The sequence below is a fragment of the Myotis nattereri genome (genome assembly GCF_964212035.1).
Source record: "Myotis nattereri genome assembly, chromosome: 13".
In the NCBI taxonomy this organism is placed as follows: Eukaryota; Metazoa; Chordata; class Mammalia; order Chiroptera; family Vespertilionidae; genus Myotis; species Myotis nattereri.
In genome coordinates this window covers 3,483,424-3,502,620 of record NC_138088.1, presented here as the reverse complement: position 1 = coordinate 3,502,620, position 19,197 = coordinate 3,483,424, and the positions used below count along the sequence as shown (strand labels likewise).

The following is a 19,197-nucleotide window of genomic DNA, read 5'->3' as shown; positions in this document are numbered from 1 at the left end:
ACATTTTTTAACTTTAAAATTTCAAATAAGTCATCATCTGCTTTTTAAAAAACATGTTATACTAGAAACAAGTTTCTAACATAAATTCTTGCTATCACTTTTAATAATCAATTTAATTTAAAAAAATAATTATGATGGGCTTGTACTTACACACTATCTGTAATGTTTTGCATCCACATACTATTTTAACATTTCTAAGAATAGTGCTTGCCTTTTCTTATGTATCTTCTTTACTATTAAGATGACAAATGATTTTGAAGATTTATAATTTGTCAAATAAAAATAAATCAAGGTTAACCTTAGCTTAAGTAGATCTAAGCTAGTAAGTATTCTTAAATGCATGGCAATTTAGATAAAAATATCTATGAATCTCACTGTCAGGAGATGGGAAACGTTCTGAAGGAGCGAGTTATCTGGTACTACCTACCAACATGTAAACTCACTCACTTTGATGAACATTTCAAAATTAAATTATCTTAGATGAAAATTATTAAATTCAGTCAAAACTATTAAAGCAAATTTTAAGTTTGTGAAATTTGATGTCAGTATATTAAAGTTTCACCCTTCAGGGCCAGTCAAATTTTTGGTAATGAATGGAATCATGCTCTGCTGTCCCCCCTCTAAAGTGTTTTGACCATGTTGCAATATAATCACATTTATTTTATGCTCTATTCAAAGAAAACTCTTACTTTCTGCGCCTAGGAGTTGTTTTATCAGACTAAGGCATTGATATTTAAAGGCATTACAGAAGTATAAAACGTTTAAGTGAATCCATCGCACACGCAGCGTTTTCTGGAGTAGCAGCTACACGGTACAGACATTGCCACTGACCAGACAGTGAACTCTGTGCCGAATTCTTCATTGTCTTCACAAGTTACAGAACAGAAATCATAAAACCAGAAATCTCAAATAATTCAAATGTCTAAAACAGCTGTTAATGAACTTGTATCATCTCTGAAATAGAAATTTCTAATGAGAGGGCCCTTTTACAATGGAAAAGTCGAGAGGATATATCTTAATGAAAGTCTGTGCCTGAAATGAACAAACTCTTGGGTTTAATATACTATTTTGAGTGTATTAGTTCTAAAATTCATATGTGGTTCTACTTTATAACATTTTCTTCTGATCTTTTATTTTTTCCCTTAAGGATGAGGTGTGAGGTACACGTGAGCTGGTTTCTACAACAGTATAGATGCATGTACATATAAAAAATATGGTTGTAAAAGGAGCATGTATTTTGCAAATAAAGCATATTACACACAAAATATAAATAACTTCCCTTTTAAACATTACTGAGAATAAAGAATACAGAACCTGGTTATAGGCACTTAGCATCGCTATCAAACGCAGTCATCAGTAACTCACTTCAACAAGAAGTGTTTCTCACAAGATCATGGCGTTGGAAGGTTCAACTTTGGACAGGATGCTTTCTATGGCAAAATAGTAATTACCAAAAAAAGGAAAGATGGTGGTAGGAGAAAAACAGTCGAAATTTTCAGGCACTTTAAGCTTTTTTGGCCTTTACATCAACTTTTATGTTAAAAATAAAGTTGGTGGAGAAGCTAGCTCACTTTCAAGGTAAATGGCTTTTATGTGATTGGCGAATCTTGGTCAGATCATGCATTTTTAAAGCACAAAACCAACAGCCTCTAATATCTTCCTGGGTGGTCATAAGTCATATTTTCTTCTAATTCGATGGCAGCAGAGAAATCCTGGCAAGCATGTGTGTGTACACACACCATTATCAAGGCCTGACAAACTATTTCTCATAAACTACGCAGCATCCTAAACAGATGATAATCCATAGGCTGTTTACAAAGGTCGAGTACAAATCAATGCGCTTCCTCAGGCAGGAGGCAAGGACACATTCCTCCGACTCTGCTGAATTCACTGATCTTCTTAGGCTTTCACAGAAAGCACCCTTGTACGAGCAGGTAATTCAGCACCCAGAGTTTGACTGGAGACTCACCCGTCAGGACTGAAGTCTCGATGTAGTTCATAAAAACCCGATTTAAAAAGGCATCAGAAACCACACTTAGAGTAAAGCTGTCCGTAGGTAAAGAGTGAAGTTCTGGAGTCCCCAGCTCATACTCTGCAGAGCACGGAAGGTGCCCAGGGCAGCCTGTGAGGGTAAGGGGAGGACAGAGCCTGCGAACCGCTCAAGCTCCTTATCCCACTCTACTCCCTCCGTGCCCTGGAGAAGTCGGTCAAGCGCAGTCTGGAGTTTCTCCTCAGGATTGCTTCAGTGTCAAATCTTTACATCTTGGGATTCAACCATCTTTGCCAGCGTCTTCTTGATCCGCAGAGCCGTGAGTCTGGAGGCCGGGTTGTGGGCCCAGCATTCTGACATCAGCTTCAGCACTGCTCGAAGACACTGAAAAGCAAACAGAATGCAGGGAGCAGGTAAACATCTTTGGCCACACTCATCATCCCTCCCTCAGGGGACTGGGTTCCACATACCTCATCACTGTTCCATCTATTAGACACAATTGGCCGCAAACGTTTGACACACACAACCTCACGCATATCTTCATACGATGGGTCACTGGGCACCATGTTGTAATATGGCAGTTGGTACTCCTCTACTATTCCTGCAGAGAGGAAACAGCGGGCACAACAATGGTGGCCGGACAAAATATACCAATCTACTCAGCGCCTCGTACTAAACTATGGAGCTAAAACTGACTCCTACATAAGGAAGAAAAACAGAGTGGGTCATTCACTTTTAATAGTAAATGTATGTTGTTCTCTTTTTTTATGTCTAACTAAAGAGGCCCAGTGCATGAAAATTTGTGCACTCAGAGGGGGTTCCTCAGCCCGGCCTGCACCCTCTCACAATCCAGGACCCCTCAGGTAGGGTCCCTAGGCCTGGCCTGAGATTAGGGCCTATCAAGGCTTTCCTTCCCCCGGCTGCAGGCAGCTGGCCCCACCCCCATCGCTGCCACGGCTTGCCATCTGTGCAGTGCTCTCCCCCCTCCCCACCCCGGCCACCAGTGGCCTCCCTCTGCAAGCAACAGGCGTGGGGTGTGATGGCTGGCTGGCCTGGGCCTCCCCAATCACCCCTAACCACTGGTCTGCCTGCCTGATCACCCCTAACCACTCTGCCTGCCTGCCTGATCGCCCCTAACTGCTTGCTTGGGGCGGGGTCAGCCCGGCAAGGGGCCCTGGTGGTTCTGGTCTCTGGTTGTTTTGGTTGTTATGTTTATGGTGGCTGGCCTTTTATTATATAGGATTATTTCCCCTATACCTATCAGGACCCCCATCATAGCTACGGACATAACAATATTCAAAAAAAAAAAAAAGCAAGGGAAACACTTACTTACCCTAAATGTTAACCTAATTATTTGTTTCTCTACATTGTTCCTACTAATAGGTGCAGCAGAAAGACAGCCTGATATGTAGCAAAGAGAAAACCCAGTAGGCCTTGGACAGCCATCCTGGGAAAGGCCGGCCTGCAAGGCTGCCGTGCTGGTGTCTGGGAACTTGCAGGCAGGCAGCTCCCTAAGTGTTGAGAGCGGTGCATGGGGCCTGGACTATTTGTGCAGACAGCAGGGTTGGTGCTGAGCACCTGCTCGCGCTCTGCATATGGAATTTTGGAACACGCTAGGCAGAGGGTGCTTACCTGACCAGCTGCCAATAAAACCACTGAGAACTAAGTCTCTAACTACTTCCCAGGTAGCAGCATTTCTCACATCACACGCTGGAGGAATTCAGTGCATCCTGTGTGGCTTCCCTGGGAGAGGCCTTTGGAGGCTGCTGTCCGATTTCCTCTGAACTTTGCCCCTGACACCGTTTCTCTTTGCTGATTCTGCTCTGTATCCTTTCACTAGACTAGACGTTAGCTGTGAGGACAACTATGTGCGTCCTTCCAGTGATGTTACAGACCATGGGAGTGGTCCAGGGGATCCCTGACATCTCAACATTGTAACAGGAGCAGTTACTTTCTGAATGAGGAGGATGCAAACCTAACGGGAAACACCCCCACCACTCCTACCCCCTGTGATGCAGCGCCGAGCCATCTCCCAGATGATCAGGCCGAAGCTGTAAATGTCTGCCATGATGTAGGGCTGGAAGTGGTTCTTGTTGAGGCTCTCGTCCAGCACTTCCGGGGCCATGTACCGCCGGGTGCCCACTCTGGCGTTCAAGGGCACGTCCACTTCATTTGTATCGCTGAGACAGGAGGCAGATGATGTCCAGGTTGATGGTTAAGAACAAAATAGTTTTTCTTCCATTTTTGTTGTATTTTATAAAAGTCAGACTCTCCCCCCTCCCCAAATAAATAATAAAAATCTATCTATCTTTCTAAAACTCCACATTCTTTTATCAGAAACTACTGAGGCCCTAACCGGTTTGGCTCAGTGGATAGAGCGTTGGCCTGTGGACTCAAGGGTCCCAGGTTCGATTCTGGTCAAGGGCATGTACCTTGGTTGCGGGCACATCCCCAGTGGGGAGTGTGCAGGAGGCAGCTGATTGATGTTTCTCTCTCATTGATGTTTCTAACTCTCTATCCCTTTCCCTTCCTCTCTATAAAAAATCAATAAAATATATTAAAAAAAAAAAAGAAACTATTGAGGCCAAATATATTTTTAAATTTAACATCTTTCAGAGTTTATAAAAGTAATATACCCTGTAAATATATGATACCAATCCTAGACCTTCCCCAGAAGAGTCTACAGCAGGACACTTCACAAGCTTACTACCACGTGTGCACTGAAAGCTAAGCATGAAGGTGCTACCAAGCTGGATAAAGACAAGATACCTTGCATGAGTACAGGTAGTTTTGTCACCAAACAAGTGTGGTGTCTCTCAAAGAAAAAGGACAATACTGAACGCAAGCTAACACGGTGGGTAACTGTGTCCCAGAGCAAGCGGAGGTGAAGGGACACTGAGAAGAGTTGTTTGCTGTCCATTCTCCTGTGACACAGGGTTACATTTCCTTCCTTACAGTCCGGCCGATGCGGGCGGGCGCAGTGGTGCCTACATAGTCACACTGATGTAATAAGTGACGCTCACTGGGTTTTCAATTTGTGAGGTAAATTTTAGAGCTGGAAGACATGAATGCTTTTTGTTTAGGTCCCCAGTTCTGGAAACTACTACAAAGCAGAGATTAACCTCTGGAGTGCCAGGGAGCGCGATCGCACTCCTCCTGTCTTTCCCCTAAAGTGCCAGGAGCGCTATCGCACGCCTCCTGCAGTGTTCCTATTAGGTGCTAGTAGTTCACTCTTTATTGACAGATGGCACATAAGTGCAGGTTACTTATGATGCTGAATGTTTGTAGTTCTAAAATTGACTACTGCCATTTATCTGCCTAATTTTCATATTTTTTCCCCTAAACTGCTGTAAAATTAGCAAAAATGCCTTGGCAATTTTAGCATAGTTCCTAGGATATTGGTTGGCACTCAAAGGGTTAATGTAGTCTATATTTTCTTATATAGCATCTGATGAATATTTGAGCCAATTAACACTACACTGACTAAAAACAAATAAGATCAGAACACTGGAACAGCCAGGAAAGATGATTTAATTTTTTAATATTTGTTTTATTATGGACTAGTATTTTTGTGGTTTTTAAAAATTTTTTAAATATTTTCATTGATTTTAGAGAGGAAGGGAGAGGGAGAGAGAGAGATAGTAACATTGATGAGAGAGAATCATTGATTGGCTGCCGCCTTCATGCTCCACACTGGGAATTAAGCCCTCAACCTGGGCATGTGCCCTGACTGGGAATCGAACCGTGACCTCCTTCCTGGTCAACCACTGAGCCATGTTGGCTGGGCTGGACTAGTATTTTAATATTATGACCTGAAATTAATTCTGAAATGTGAAATAGCTGTATTCTAGAAGCTATAACATTAAAATGATTTCAATAGTTTATAATACCCTAAAGATGTTATAATTCTAATTATTTAAAACTATTGACGTACAGTGGGGCCTTGACTTACGAGTGTCCCGACTAACGAGTTTTTTGAGATACCAGCTGTCTCTCCACCGAATTTTTGCATTGAGTTGACAGAGTAATTTGAGTTAATGAGCTCCTTAACGGGCTCGGTCTCCGAACGAATTAAACTCATAAGTCAAGGTCCCACTGTAGCAACAAGTTGTGATGAGAAACGGCATGTCTACTCCAGGTGGGGGAGTATAAATTGATGCAGGCTCTTTGAAGGGATAATGTGCAATATGCCTCAATTTAATACACACATGCCCTTCGTCTAGCCCTTCTAAGGAACCCATCATGACGAAGTACTCGTATAAATGTGCAAGGATTACTATATATCGATAAAATACAATGTTCATTAAAGTATTTTTAAATAGAGACAAACCATAGGCAACTTTAATGCCTGTGAGTCGGGTCATGAAATAAATTATGTTTTGAAAAAATGGCAGCAACACTATGAAAAAGAATGAAGTAGATCTACATAAACTAAAATAGAAGAATGTCTAAGACAATAAAAAACAGGAAATAAAAAATTATGTAGAGTAGAATGTAATTTTTGTAAACAAAACCAACCAGGACAAAACCCCAATCATACAGTTATGTGAGCACAAACACATCCTTGGCTGTCCTAAATACCAACATGCAAATACTTCTAGAGATTAATAGAATTCCAAAGAGTAGGCAAAGACCACTTACCTATTGAACTTAACTGCAAGGCCCAGGTCAGCAATACAACAACTTCCATTTTTCTTAATGAGAATGTTTTTGCTCTTTAGGTCTCGATGAGCAATTGCGGGCTTCCCTTGGGTGCCGTAAATCTCTGTGTGCAGGTGGCACAGACCACAGGCAGCTGAGTACGCCAGCTTGAGCAGGGCCCTGGTGTCCAGCGTTGTACACTTCAGGAAGTCATAGAGAGACCCGTGTTCATGGTAATCGGTGATCAGATACAGCTGCGTCCAGGAGCCGGTGCCTTTAATGTCTGCGGCTATAAAACCTGGTCATGGGTGAGTTTCAAGGTTAGTTATCAGAGGTGGCATGGACAGTAATGAAGGCTCCCAGGGTCATGATACATATAACTCTACACTTCTGCAATACATTTACAATAATATTAATGATCATCCTGAAAATGATAATAGTATGACTAAGAAAATTACATATCATATAATAACCTGGGGGAGTTATCATCTACATGACTATCTGAGCATGAAAAACTTATAAAGAAGACACATGGAAAGGACTCTCAATTTCAAATTGAAAAGTGGACACACTAAAATTAAGTTAAAAATGTTCAACGAGCCAATTCCATGTGCCCATCAATGCCTCCTCACACCTGCCAGCTCTCTGATGAGCAGGTCCACAATGCTGGCCCCTTTCCTTTCCCCTCTCCCTTCAGAAAAAGGTCGGCAAAAGTGCTGAGTAGTGCCCTGCCCCCAAACTCATGTCCACCTGGTGCCTGTAAATGCGACCTTATTTGAAATGTAACCAAATCCAGATGAGGTCATACTAGGTTAGGGTGGTAATTCAATGACTAGTGTCCTTGTGAGAGGGAAATGTGGACACAGACATACAGGAAGCAGGAGTGCCGTCTCTCAGCCGAGGGCATGGACCGCTGGTGTCACCAGACCCAGAAAGAAGCAAGGAAGGGTCGTTTCTTCAGAGCCTTTAGGAAGCATGGCCCTGCCGACACCTGGATTTAAACCTCAGGCCTCCAAAGCTAAGAGGGAAGGAGTGCCTGTTGTTTCAAGCCGCCATTTGTGGTGACTTGTTATGGTGACCTTAAGAAACTGCTGTAAGTGCCTACTATACTCTTGGCAATGTACTATGCACTGTCTACACGAAGGGAAATGATATAGTAGCTGGAAAGAAAGGCCGGGAAAGTTAAAAACACCTGAATGCCTCTGCTGTTGTGTAAATAAATGTGGTTGTGGGGTGGGGAGGGAGAAACCTACTAAGCTACATCATATGGTGGTGGTGGTGGCTTAGCTTACAAAAGGCATATATAGTTACCCTAGAAAATTGCTTAAATTTAGCTATAAAACACTTGGTTTTTGTTAGATATGAGTTAGTCCAATAAGTTGGCAAACTTTGAAATTCTTTGTTTCCTCAGCAGCGTAGTAAATACAGTGGCTAGTTAGCATTTAGAACTCTCAGAGCCCGCACCCCACTAACCCTGTCAGAATATGGAATTGGCTGAAAGAATGTGTACCCACCGAGTATGTTTTCATGGCGCATCAGCACCGTCTGGTAGATCTCCGTCTCACGAAACCAGCTAGCTTCTTCAGTGGTAAAGAACACTTTGACTGCCACCTTCTCACCACGCCATTTACCCATCCACACTTCTCCATATCGACCTTTACCAACTTGCCGAACCATCTGAATCTGTTTGGCAATAGTGCGCTGAACCTTCATTAAAAAAAAAATGTTTTGAGTTCTTGATGAAAAGAACCTATTAAGACTGAGAAAGTGGTCTGATAGTTCATCCCATCAAACAAGATGGTATATAACCAACTCCAGTATTAAACATTAAAATGTATTTAAAAGAAGATGACACAGCCAAAGCCGGTTTGGCTCAGTGGATAGAGCGTCGGCCTGCGGACTGAAAGGTCCCAGGTTCGATTCCGGTCAAGGGCATGTACCTGGGTTGCAGGCACTTCCCCAGTGGGGGATGTGCGGGAGGCAGCTGATCGATGTTTCTTTCTCATCGATGTTTCTAACTCTCTATCTCTCTCCCTTCCTCTCTGTAAAAAATCAATAAAATATATTAAAAAAAAAAAAAAAAAGAAGATGACACAATAAGCAACATATTCTGATATCACAAACTGTTTACAAAAAAGTTCAAAGTAATTGCCTTCCCTGTGCACATAAGCCTCTGGGTGATCTCCTTCAGACTCTGGGCTGGCCGCCCGACTGGCCCTGGGAAGCAGAACTAGAGAAATGGTGTCCTGCGGCAGCCCTGAATTTCCTGCTGTTCCAGGAGCTCTGGAGCATGAGCAGTGCTGTGCTGACACGGCATGCGCACACACCACACCGCCTCACTCTGGCTGAGCGCAGCCAGGAGGAAACTGCCAGCAGACCCACTGGGTCGGGAGAAAGAAGACACGCTTGCTGCTCCAAGCCGCTCCTCTTTGGGGCGGCTTATTGTGCACGAAACCTAAATGACAGGAGTCTTCAGCTCAATCTCTCAGATGGACATGGTCTGACTCAGCATCCCCTGTCTTCACATCATCCTCCCCCCTTCCATTTCAACTGTTACTTTTATTTATTTTTCCCTTTAACTGCTACCATTCTTTTCTTTCTTACTGAATTTATGGGGGTGACATTGGTTAATAAAATCATACAGGTTTCAGGTGCACAATTCTACAATACGTCATCTGTATATTGTATTCTATGTTCACCACCCCCAGTAAAGTTTCCTTCCACCACCATTTACCCCCCTTTACCCTTTTCTACCCCCGCTTTCTCTCTGGTAATCACCATACTGTTGTCCGTGTCCATGAGTCTCTTTTTTTCTTTACTTAATCCCTTCACCCTTCTCACCCAGCCTCCAGCCCCCTCCCCTCTGAGACTGCCAGTCTGTTCTCTGTATCCCTGAGTCTGTCTCCACTGTCAGTTTATCCATTTCAACTTTTAGAATTACTCAACCTCATTCCCGTCCCAGAGCCTTGTGCACGCGCAGCTTCCTTCACTGGTAAGTGCTGCTCTTTTGTTTAACATCCACATAGCACACATACACTTCTCAGTGGCCGCACTCATCACAATTATCGTTTCTTATGGTTTATCTTATAGATCTGTTTGCGTTCCACCCACCCTGCTCACAGGACATAGGTAGTTTCTGAGAACACACTAAGTGCTTTCATTAATATCTCTTTTTAAAAAATATATGTATTTTATTGATTTTTTACAGAGAGGAAGGGAGAGGGATAGAGAGTTAGAAACATCAATGAGGGAGAAACATCGATCAGCTGCCTCCTGCACATCCCTACTGGGGCTGTGCCTGCAACCAAGGCACACGCCCTTGACCGGAATCGAGCCTGGGACCCCTCAGTCCGCAGGCCGACGCTCCATCCACTGAGCCACACGGGCAGGGCTCGTTAATGTTTCTTGAACGTGGTCTGTTCATCGCTGCCAGTGGTCACTCTGCGCTAAACAGAACCCTGAGGGCCAGCATAGACGGTACGTGAATGGGCCACGTTCTGTGGACCCCGAGCTAACTCTGGATCACTTCATTACAGACCCTTTATAATTTTTTCAGGAGTCAGGATCACGGACGTACAACATGCACAGCAAAATTCACTCTTTTTCAGAACTGCACTTGACAAATGCATAGAGTCACGTAACCACCAACACCACCATTAAGAGAGAGAACATATCCGTCTCCCAAAAAGTTCCTTCTTTTTTCTTTAAAGTCCATCTCCCTTCCCCTCCCGCCCCCGGCATGGCTGATTTGCTTCCCATCCCCACAGCCCTGCCTTTCTGAGAACTGCACACATGGAAACCTGCGACGTGTATGCCTCTGTGCCTCCATCATCCCCAGAACACGCTGCTCTCGAACCCATTTAGGCTGCCGCCTGGGCCAGTGGCTTGTTCCTTCTCACTGATGAGGCAGTCTCCTCTGAATGTATCACCACTTACTATTCACTTACCAACTGATGAACTTCTGGGCTGTTTAACATGTCTATCTACCATGAACAAAGCTGCTATAAACATTCACATTCAGGTCTGGGCGTGTCTATATAGCTCTTCGGCAAATATTTAGCAGAAGGACTGCTTCACTAGTGTAGAAAATGAGTGCTTAAGTTTTCAGTCAACTGTCAAACTCTTTCCCAAAGTGGTTGCACCATTTTGCTTTTTTTTTTTTTTTAGAAATAAAAGGTACACAGTTATGGTTTATTATTCCAGTGTGCTGGCCACACTGTACACAAAACAGTTCTCTTCAAATATAACCATTTATGATAATAAAAGCGTAATATGCTAATGAGACCAGACATCCTTCTGGACAAAGCCAGGGCTGCCAGGGAAGCCCGAGTCCCGGGAGCCAGAGGGAAGTTGGTGCCGGCAGCCGTGGGGAGGAAGGCCTACTCTTTCACGAATTTCGTGCATCGGGCCTCTAATTATACATAAGAAAACATTGTCCTTATAGCAGAGTGAGCTGAAGATGCAACCAGGCCCCGCTATGTGAAGGCTGTGGATATTTTTTTTTATGTGTGACAATTTCTTTTTTATTGCTTTATTTTTCGGTGTGTGTGTGTTTTTTTTATAATTTCAAGAAAAATGATTTTAAATATGATAATGTTACATGCAATGAACACCAATTATTCAAGAAAAATGAAATTGCCAAAACCGGTTTGGCTCGGTGGATGGAGCGTCGGCCTGCGGACTGAAAGGTCCCAGGTTCGATTCCGGTCAAGGGCATGTGCCTGAGTTGCGGGCACATCCCCAGTGGGAATGTGCAGGAGGCAGCTAATCGATGTTTCTCGCTCATCAATGTTTCTGACTCTCTATCTCTCTCCCTTCCTCTCTGTGAAAAATCAATAAAATATATTAAAAAAAAGAAAAAAAAAGAAAAATGATATTTAAAAAGAATATATATATTTATTTATTAATTTCAGAGAGGAAGGAAAAGGAAAAGAGAGAAACATCAATGATGAGAGAGAATCATTGATTAGCGATTGAATCCGCAACCTGGGCATGTGCCCTTGACCGGAATCAAACCTGGAATCCTTTAGTTCACAGAGCGATGCTCAATCCACTGAGCCAAACTGGCTAGGGCAAGAAAAATGATCTTACATATAATAATATTACATACAATAAACATCAATATTTCAATAAAAGAATTTTAAATATAGTATTACCAAAACTGTACTAACAAAGTATGATATCACAAATATTGTAGGAAATATTAAAAGTCTGCAAATAACAGGATTACTTATATTATATTCTAGAATATGTTTTTCCCCTCTGGCTCTATTTTTGTTCATCAGTTTATGTTGTTCATTATATTCCACAAATGAGTAAGATCATATGATATTTATCTTTCTCTGGCTGGCTTATTTCACTTAGCATGATGCTTTTAAAATCTATTTTGTCAGATATGAGTATTGTTACCCCAGCTTTTTTTTTTCTTTCCATTTGCATGTAAAATTTTTTTCCATCTCTTCACTTTCATCCTGTGTTTTGAGGTGTCTCTCTTGTAGACAGCATATAGTTGGTCATGTTTTTGTATCCATTCAGCTACCCTACAACTTTTGATTAGAGTATTTAATCCATTTACATTTAGGGTTATTACTGAGAGGTACTTATTTATATCCATTTTAGTTCTGTATGGCTAGGTTTCTCTGTTTCTTTTTCTTGACAATCCCTTTAGCATTTCTTGTAATGCTGGCTTGGTGGTGATGAATTCCTTTAGCCTTTTTTTTTTTTGGTCTGGGAAGCTCTTTATTTGACCGTCTATTTTGAATGATAGTAATCTTGGTCTCAGATCCTTGCTTTCCATTATCTTGAGTATTTCATGCCATTCCCTTCTGGCTTGTAGAGTTTCTGATGGGAAATCAGGTGTCAGCCTTATGGGAACTCCTTTGTAGGTAACAGTTTGCTTTTCTCTTGCTGCCTTTAAGATTCTCTGTCTTTAACTTTTGGCATTTTAATTATGATGTGTCCGGGCGTGGGTCTGTTTGGGTTCCTCTTGTTTGGGGTTCTCTGTGCCTCCTGAACTTGTGTGACTTTTTCCTTTACCAGGTTAGGGAAGTTTTCTACCATTATTTCATCAAACACCTTCTCTATTCCTTTCTCCCTTTTCTGGCACACCTACTATTCTAATATTGTTATGTTTCACATTGTCCCACAGCTCCCTTAAGCTGTCCGCCTGTTTATTAATTTTATTTTCTTTTGGTTCTCTAATTGAGTGATATTTTCAACTATGTCTTCTAATTTGCTGATTCGATCCTCAGCTTCCCCTAATCTGCTGTATATTCCTTCCAATGTGTTTACTTGTGTTATGTCATTCTTTATCTCAGACTGTTCTTTTTTCATAGTCACATAATTTTCATACTGTTGAGCATTTTTAACATCATTACTCTGAACTCTGTTTCAGATAAATTTCTTATCTCTGCTTCATTTATCTCTTCTTCTAGAGCAGCGATTCTCAACCTGTGGGTCGTGACCCCGTTGGCGGTCGAACAACCCTTTCACAGGGGTCGCCTAAGACCATCGGAAAACACATATATAATTACATATTGTTTTTGTGATTAATCACTATCCTTTATGTTCAATTTGTAACAATAAAAATACATCCTGCATATCAGATATTTACATTACGATTCATAACAGTAGCAAAATTACAGTTATGAAGTAGCAACGAAAATAATTTTATGGTTGGGTCACATCATGAGGAACTGTATTTAAAGGGCCAGAAGGTTGAGGACCACTGTTCTAGAGAATTCACTAGTTCTTTCATTTGGGGATTGTTTCTTTGTTTCTTCATTCTGGTTCTCTGTTTGGGTTTGTGATTATGTATTAGGTAGATCCTCTACACCTCTCAATCTCTAGTGCAGGACAGTATTAAAGGCTGTTTCTGACTAATTGGATTAGGCAAAGACTCAAAGCTTCCAGAGACAGCCTCTGTCTACAGACTAATAGGATTCCGACTTGAATTGCCCCAGGCAATCGTCCTCAGGTGTGGCAAGAGGTTTTTTTCCAACAGGGTGGGGCAGTTGTTTCTGCCTGGAGACAAATTGTTATTTTTAATCTCTTTAAGTGGCCTCAGGGCAAGGTGTTTTCCAATAGGGTGGGTCAACTGTCTTCCCCCCAGACAAGGCAGATGTCTCTGTGGGAAAGATGTCCTCTGCTGCATGAAGGAATGACTCAGCACAGGAAACTTGGGGTGTCTGCCTTCTGAGCTCTATCCCCCAAGTCCCCAATCCTGGGTTCTGCTCTCACAGCTGCAGTCCACTTCACCCTGCCTCTGCCAGAGTACAAGATGGGTGGCTCCACAGGGAATTTTTGTGCATTGGCCCTTTAAAACGGTTCCTGAACTTTCAGCTGCCACTCCCTGGCAGACAGCACCCCACTGCTTTTCACAGAGAGATGTCACTTGGGTACCCTTCTCAGTTCTGGTGTTCTCTGCTGGGGAGCCTAGCTTGAGGGTTAGATCCCAGAGTTCTCAGTGGCAACTCCCCACAACTGAGATATCTCTCCGGGACTTCAGTTGCCGACTGTGGGAGCCCAGCCAGCCCTTTCTCGCCTCTGCCCCTTCTACCAGTCTCTATGCGTCTCCACTTTCGGTCCTTGGGTATCAGGGTTCTCTTCTGCGAGTTTTCCATTAATTATTCAGGAAGCCTTTCCATATTTCAGTTGTAATTCCAGCTTGTCCCTGGGAGAATGTCCATGTAGCATCCTCCTATTCTGTTGCCATTATTTTAAAAATTAAATCTTTATTGTTCAGGAGAACCAAGATGGCGGCATAGGTTAACGCCGGAGTTTGCTGCCTTGAACAACTACTTCAAAAGTGAAACTAAAAAACGGAACGGACATCACCCAGAACCACAGGAACGCTGGCTGAGTGGAAGTCCTACAACTAGGAGGAAAGAGAAACGCATACAGACACTCAGAGGAGGCGCAGTGCTGAAGTCAAATTCTGAGGTGCGGAGTGCGCGGAGCGGGCTGGCAGTGGAGGGCACGGTTGGCGTTTTCAATCGGGAGGGAGTAGCAGACTCTGAGCTCCAGATACAGGCGAGTCTTTAGGGACCCAGACTCAAACGGGAGAAGCGGGACTGTCTGGCTTCGGTCAGAGCGAGTGCAGCTTTCTCTCCGAGCTTTGCAGCGGGTGCTGGGACTCAGAGAGGCAGAGCCCCTGGGGACAGGACTGAGAGCCGCCATAACTGCTCTCTCTGGCCCACCCTGTTGATCCTGTGCGACCCGCCCCACCCAAGCCCTGCACAGAGGCATTTGCCGGATAGCCTCAGGCAAAGGCTAGATTAGCACCTCCCTAGAGGACAGAAGTTCTCTCACTGCAGACACAGCTGATTCTCATAGCCACTTGGCCTGGAGGTCAAACCCTCCCTGGTATTAGCTACAACAATCAAGGTTTAAGTATAAGACTGCGCACAAAGACCACTAGGGGGTGCATCAAGGAAGCATAACAAAATGCGGAGACAAAGAAACAGGACAAAATTGTCAATGGAAGATATAGAGTTCAGAACCACACTTTTAAGGTCTCTCAAGAACTGTTTAGAAGCCGCCGATAAACTTAATGAGATCTACAAGAAAACTAATGAGACCCTCGATGTTATATTGGGGAACCAACTAGAAATTAAGCATACACGGACTGAAATAATGAATATTATACAGACTCCCGACAGCAGACCAGAGGAGCGCAAGAATCAAGTCAATGATTTGAAATGCGAGGAAGCAAAAAACACCCAACCGGAAAAGCAAAATGAAAAAAGAATCCAAAAATGCGAGGATAGTGTAAGGAGCCTCTGGGACAGCTTCAAGCGTACCAACATCAGAATTATAGGGGTGTCAGAAGATGAGAGAGAGCAACATATTGAAAACCTATTTGAAGAAATAATGACAGAAAACTTCCCCCACCTGGTGAAAGAAATGGACTTACAGGTCCAAGAAGTGCGGAGAACCCCAAACAAAAGGAATCCAAAGAGGACCACACCAAGACACATCATAATTAAAATGCCAAGAGCAAAAGATAAAGAGAGAATCTTAAAAACAGCAAGAGAAAGAAACTCAGTTACCTACAAGGGAATACCCATATGACTGTCAGCTGATTTCTCAACAGAAACTTTGCAGGCCAGAAGGGAGTGGCAAGAAATATTCAAAGTGATGAATACCAAGAACCTACAACCAAGATTACTTTACCCAGCAAAGCTATCATTCAGAATTGAAGGTCAGATAAAGAGCTTCACAGATAAGGAAAAGGTAAAGGAGTTCATCACCACCAAACCAATATTATATGAAATGCTGAAAGGTATCCTTTAAGAAGAGGAAGAGGAAGGAAAAGGTAAAGATACAAATTATGAACAACAAATATGCATCTATCAACAAGTGAATCTAAGAATCAAGTGAATAAATAATCTGATGAACAGAATGAACTGGTGATTATAATAGAATCAGGGACATAGAAAGGGAATGGACTGACCATTCTTGGGGGGGAAAGGGGTGTGGGAGATGCGGGAAGAGACTGGACAAAAATCGTGCACCTATGGATGAGGACAGTGGGTGGGGAGTGAGGGCGGAGGGTGGGGCGGGAAATGGGAGGAGGGGAGTTATGGGGGGGAAAAAAGAGGAACAAATGTAATAATCTGAACAATAAAGATTTAATAAAAAAAATAAATAAAAAAAATCTTTATTGTTCAGATTATTACAGTTGTTCCCCCCCCCCATAGCTCCCCTCCACCCAGTTCCCACCCCACCCTCTGCCCTTGCCACTCCCCTCACTGTCCTCATCCATAGGTGTACGATTTTTGTCCAGTCTCTTCCCGCACCCCCCACACCCCTTCCCCCCACTCCTGAGAATAGTCAGTCCACTCCCTTTCTATGCCCCTGATTCTATTATAATCACCAGTTTATTCTGTTCATCAGATTATTTATTCACTTGATTTTTAGATTCACTTGTTGATAGATGTGTATTTGTTGTTCATAATTTGTATCTTTACCTTTTTCTTCTTCCTCTTCTTAAAGGATACCTTTCAGCATTTCATATAATATTGGTTTGGTGGTGATGAACTCCTTTACCTTTTCCTTATCTGTGAAGCTCTTTCTCTGACCTTCAATTCTGAATGATAGCTTTGCTGGGTAAAGTAATCTAGGTTGTAGGTTCTTGCTATTCATCACTTTGAATATTTCTTGCCACTCCCTTCTGGTCTGCATAGTTTCTGTTGAGAAATCAGCTGACAGTTGTATGGGTATTCCCTTGTAGGTAACTGACTTTTTTTCTCTTGCTGCTTTTAAGAGTCTCTCTTTGTCTTTTGCTCTTGGCATTTTGTTTGGGGTTCTCTGCGCTTCCTGGACTTGTAAGTCTATTTCTTTCACCAGGTAGTGGAAGTTTTCTGTCATTGTTTCTTCAAATAGGTTTTCAATATCTTGCTCTCTCTCTTCTTCTGGCACCCCCATAATTTGGATGTTGGTATGCTTGAAGTTGTCCCAGAGGCTCCTTACACTATCTTCATATGCTGGATTCTTCTTTTTATTTTTCCGGTTGGGTGGTATTTGCTTCTTCGTATTTCAAATCTTTGACTTGATTCTTGCAATCCTCTAGTCTGCTGTTGGATCTCTGTATAATCTTTATTTCAGTCAGTGTATGCTTAATTTCTAGTTGGTCCTTGTTCATATCCTCGAGGGTCTCACTAAATTTATCGGCGATTTCTAGAAAATTCTTGAAAAACCTTATAAGATTGATTTGACCTCTATATCCAGTAGTTTGCTTTCCTCCATTTCTGTCATTTGTGACTTGTTTCTTTGTCTCCGCATTTTTTATGCTTCCCTGTGTTGATAGAGTGGCTTTCTGTGCTAGGTGTCCTATAGGGCCCAGTGGTTCAGCCTCCCCAATTACCTGAGGTGGACACTCTGGGTGCACCCCTTTGTGGGCTGTGTGCACAGTCTTGTTGTAGTTAAGCCTTGATTGTAGTTGGCATCACTGGGAGGATTTGACCTCCAGGCCAATTGGTTGTGAGAATCAGCTGTGTCTACAGTGGGAGAACTTCTGTGCTGAAGACACCCTTCAGGTGCAAGACTTGCTTCCGTGGGGCTTCGGTGCTCACAGAGTCTGCCCCGAGTGTGTCCTTTATGGATCTGAGGAGTTGTAATCTGGATGGTCCCACTCTGACCACTGGCTCTTGGATCTCTAAGGAGGTGCTAATTTAGCCTCTGCCTGAGGCTACCCAGCAGGAGCTACAGAGAAAGCTGCAGATTCCTCTTCTTTGTTTGGGATTTGCAGGTGACCAGATGAGGCCCAGCTGTGAAGCAATGCAAGGTGCTGTGGGGCCTTGGGCCTTTTTTTTGGAAGTTCTGGGTCTCTCTGACCCAGCTGCAGTTTGTTAGGTAATATTCAGTTTGCAAAGGGCCAGGCCTTTCATATGCAAAAGCCTCTGTGCACAGCTTGGGTGGGGCGGGGTCTCAGGGAATCAACAGGGCGGAGCAAACAGCTATGGCAGATCCTCAGTCCTACCCTAAGAGGGCCCACATCTCAGTGTCCCCCAGTAATCGCTGCAAGCACCTCTGAGAGAAAGTCACCCTCGAGTTCCGACTGATGCCAGACAGTCCAGTTTCTCCCTGTATGAGTCTTGGTCCCCAGAGATTCTCCCGGAATTGGAGTTCAGAGCAATTCCTCCCGATTGAAAAAGACAACTGTGTCCTCAGTTGCCAGCCCTTTCTGCATGCATCTCCGTACCTCTGCACTTTACTTCTGCACCTCCTCTGAGTCTCAGTGTGCTTTTCTCTTTCCTTCTAGTTGTAGAATTTTCACTCAGCCAGCCTTCCTGTGGTTCTGGATGATGTCGGTTTTGTCTTTTATTTGTATTTTTGAAGTGGTTGTGAGAGGCAGCAATTTCCAGTGTTTACCTATGCCGCCATCTTGGTTTTTGTTCTGTTGCCATTTTTAATCCCTGTGGATATTTCTATTTTGCATTTTAATCAGCAATGTTGAGACTGCCCGTTGACATCCACAGTCTTGGCCATATTTGTGGATGTGCAGTAGCATCTTATTGTGCTACTTTGCGTTTCCCCAATGATGCTATCCTTTCATATGCTTATTTGCCATTCTCATATCTTCTCTGGAGAAGTGTCTATTCAACTCTTTTGTCCATTAAAAAAAATGAAATTGTCTTATTACTGAGTTGTAAAAGTGCTTTATATATTATATTCTGCAACACAAATTTGTGATTTATTTTTTAATTTTCTTAACAGTGTCTTCTAAATAAGACAAGTCTTACATTTTGAGAAAGCCCAATTTATCATCTTGAAAACTGCTTCACGCCTTTTGATTTCCTAAGAAATCTGTGCTCAACTCAAGGGTCACAATGATTTTCTGAAACATTTCCTTGTAAAGGTTTTATACTTCAACTTTTGCATTTAGGCCTTTGATCCATTTCAAGGTAATTTTGTGTATGGAGTAAGGTAAAGATTGAGATTCACTTTACAGCAAACAGATGCCAAATTTTTCCTGTACTATGTTGCACAGACGGTCTTTCTCCCACTGAATTACTCTGGCACCCACATCAGTTGGTTACATATGTGCATGTCCACTTCCGGGC

General features: G+C 42.9%; 1 protein-coding gene across 1 annotated transcript in view; it reads right to left on the bottom strand.

The window, feature by feature from the left end:
- Positions 1–1,032: 1,032 nt before the first annotated feature.
- The window catches only part of BMPR1A (bone morphogenetic protein receptor type 1A), a 177,363-nt gene continuing 159,198 nt past the window's right edge, over positions 1,033–19,197 (bottom strand). The window contains exons 9-13 of the mRNA XM_081104823.1: positions 8,146–8,338; positions 6,632–6,929; positions 3,995–4,170; positions 2,461–2,591; positions 1,033–2,374 (exon numbers count right to left, since the gene is read on the bottom strand). Coding sequence (XP_080960949.1) covers positions 2,249–2,374; positions 2,461–2,591; positions 3,995–4,170; positions 6,632–6,929; positions 8,146–8,338 — 924 coding nt within the window. The 3' untranslated portion in view covers positions 1,033–2,248. The remainder of the gene's footprint in view (positions 2,375–2,460; positions 2,592–3,994; positions 4,171–6,631; positions 6,930–8,145; positions 8,339–19,197) is intronic.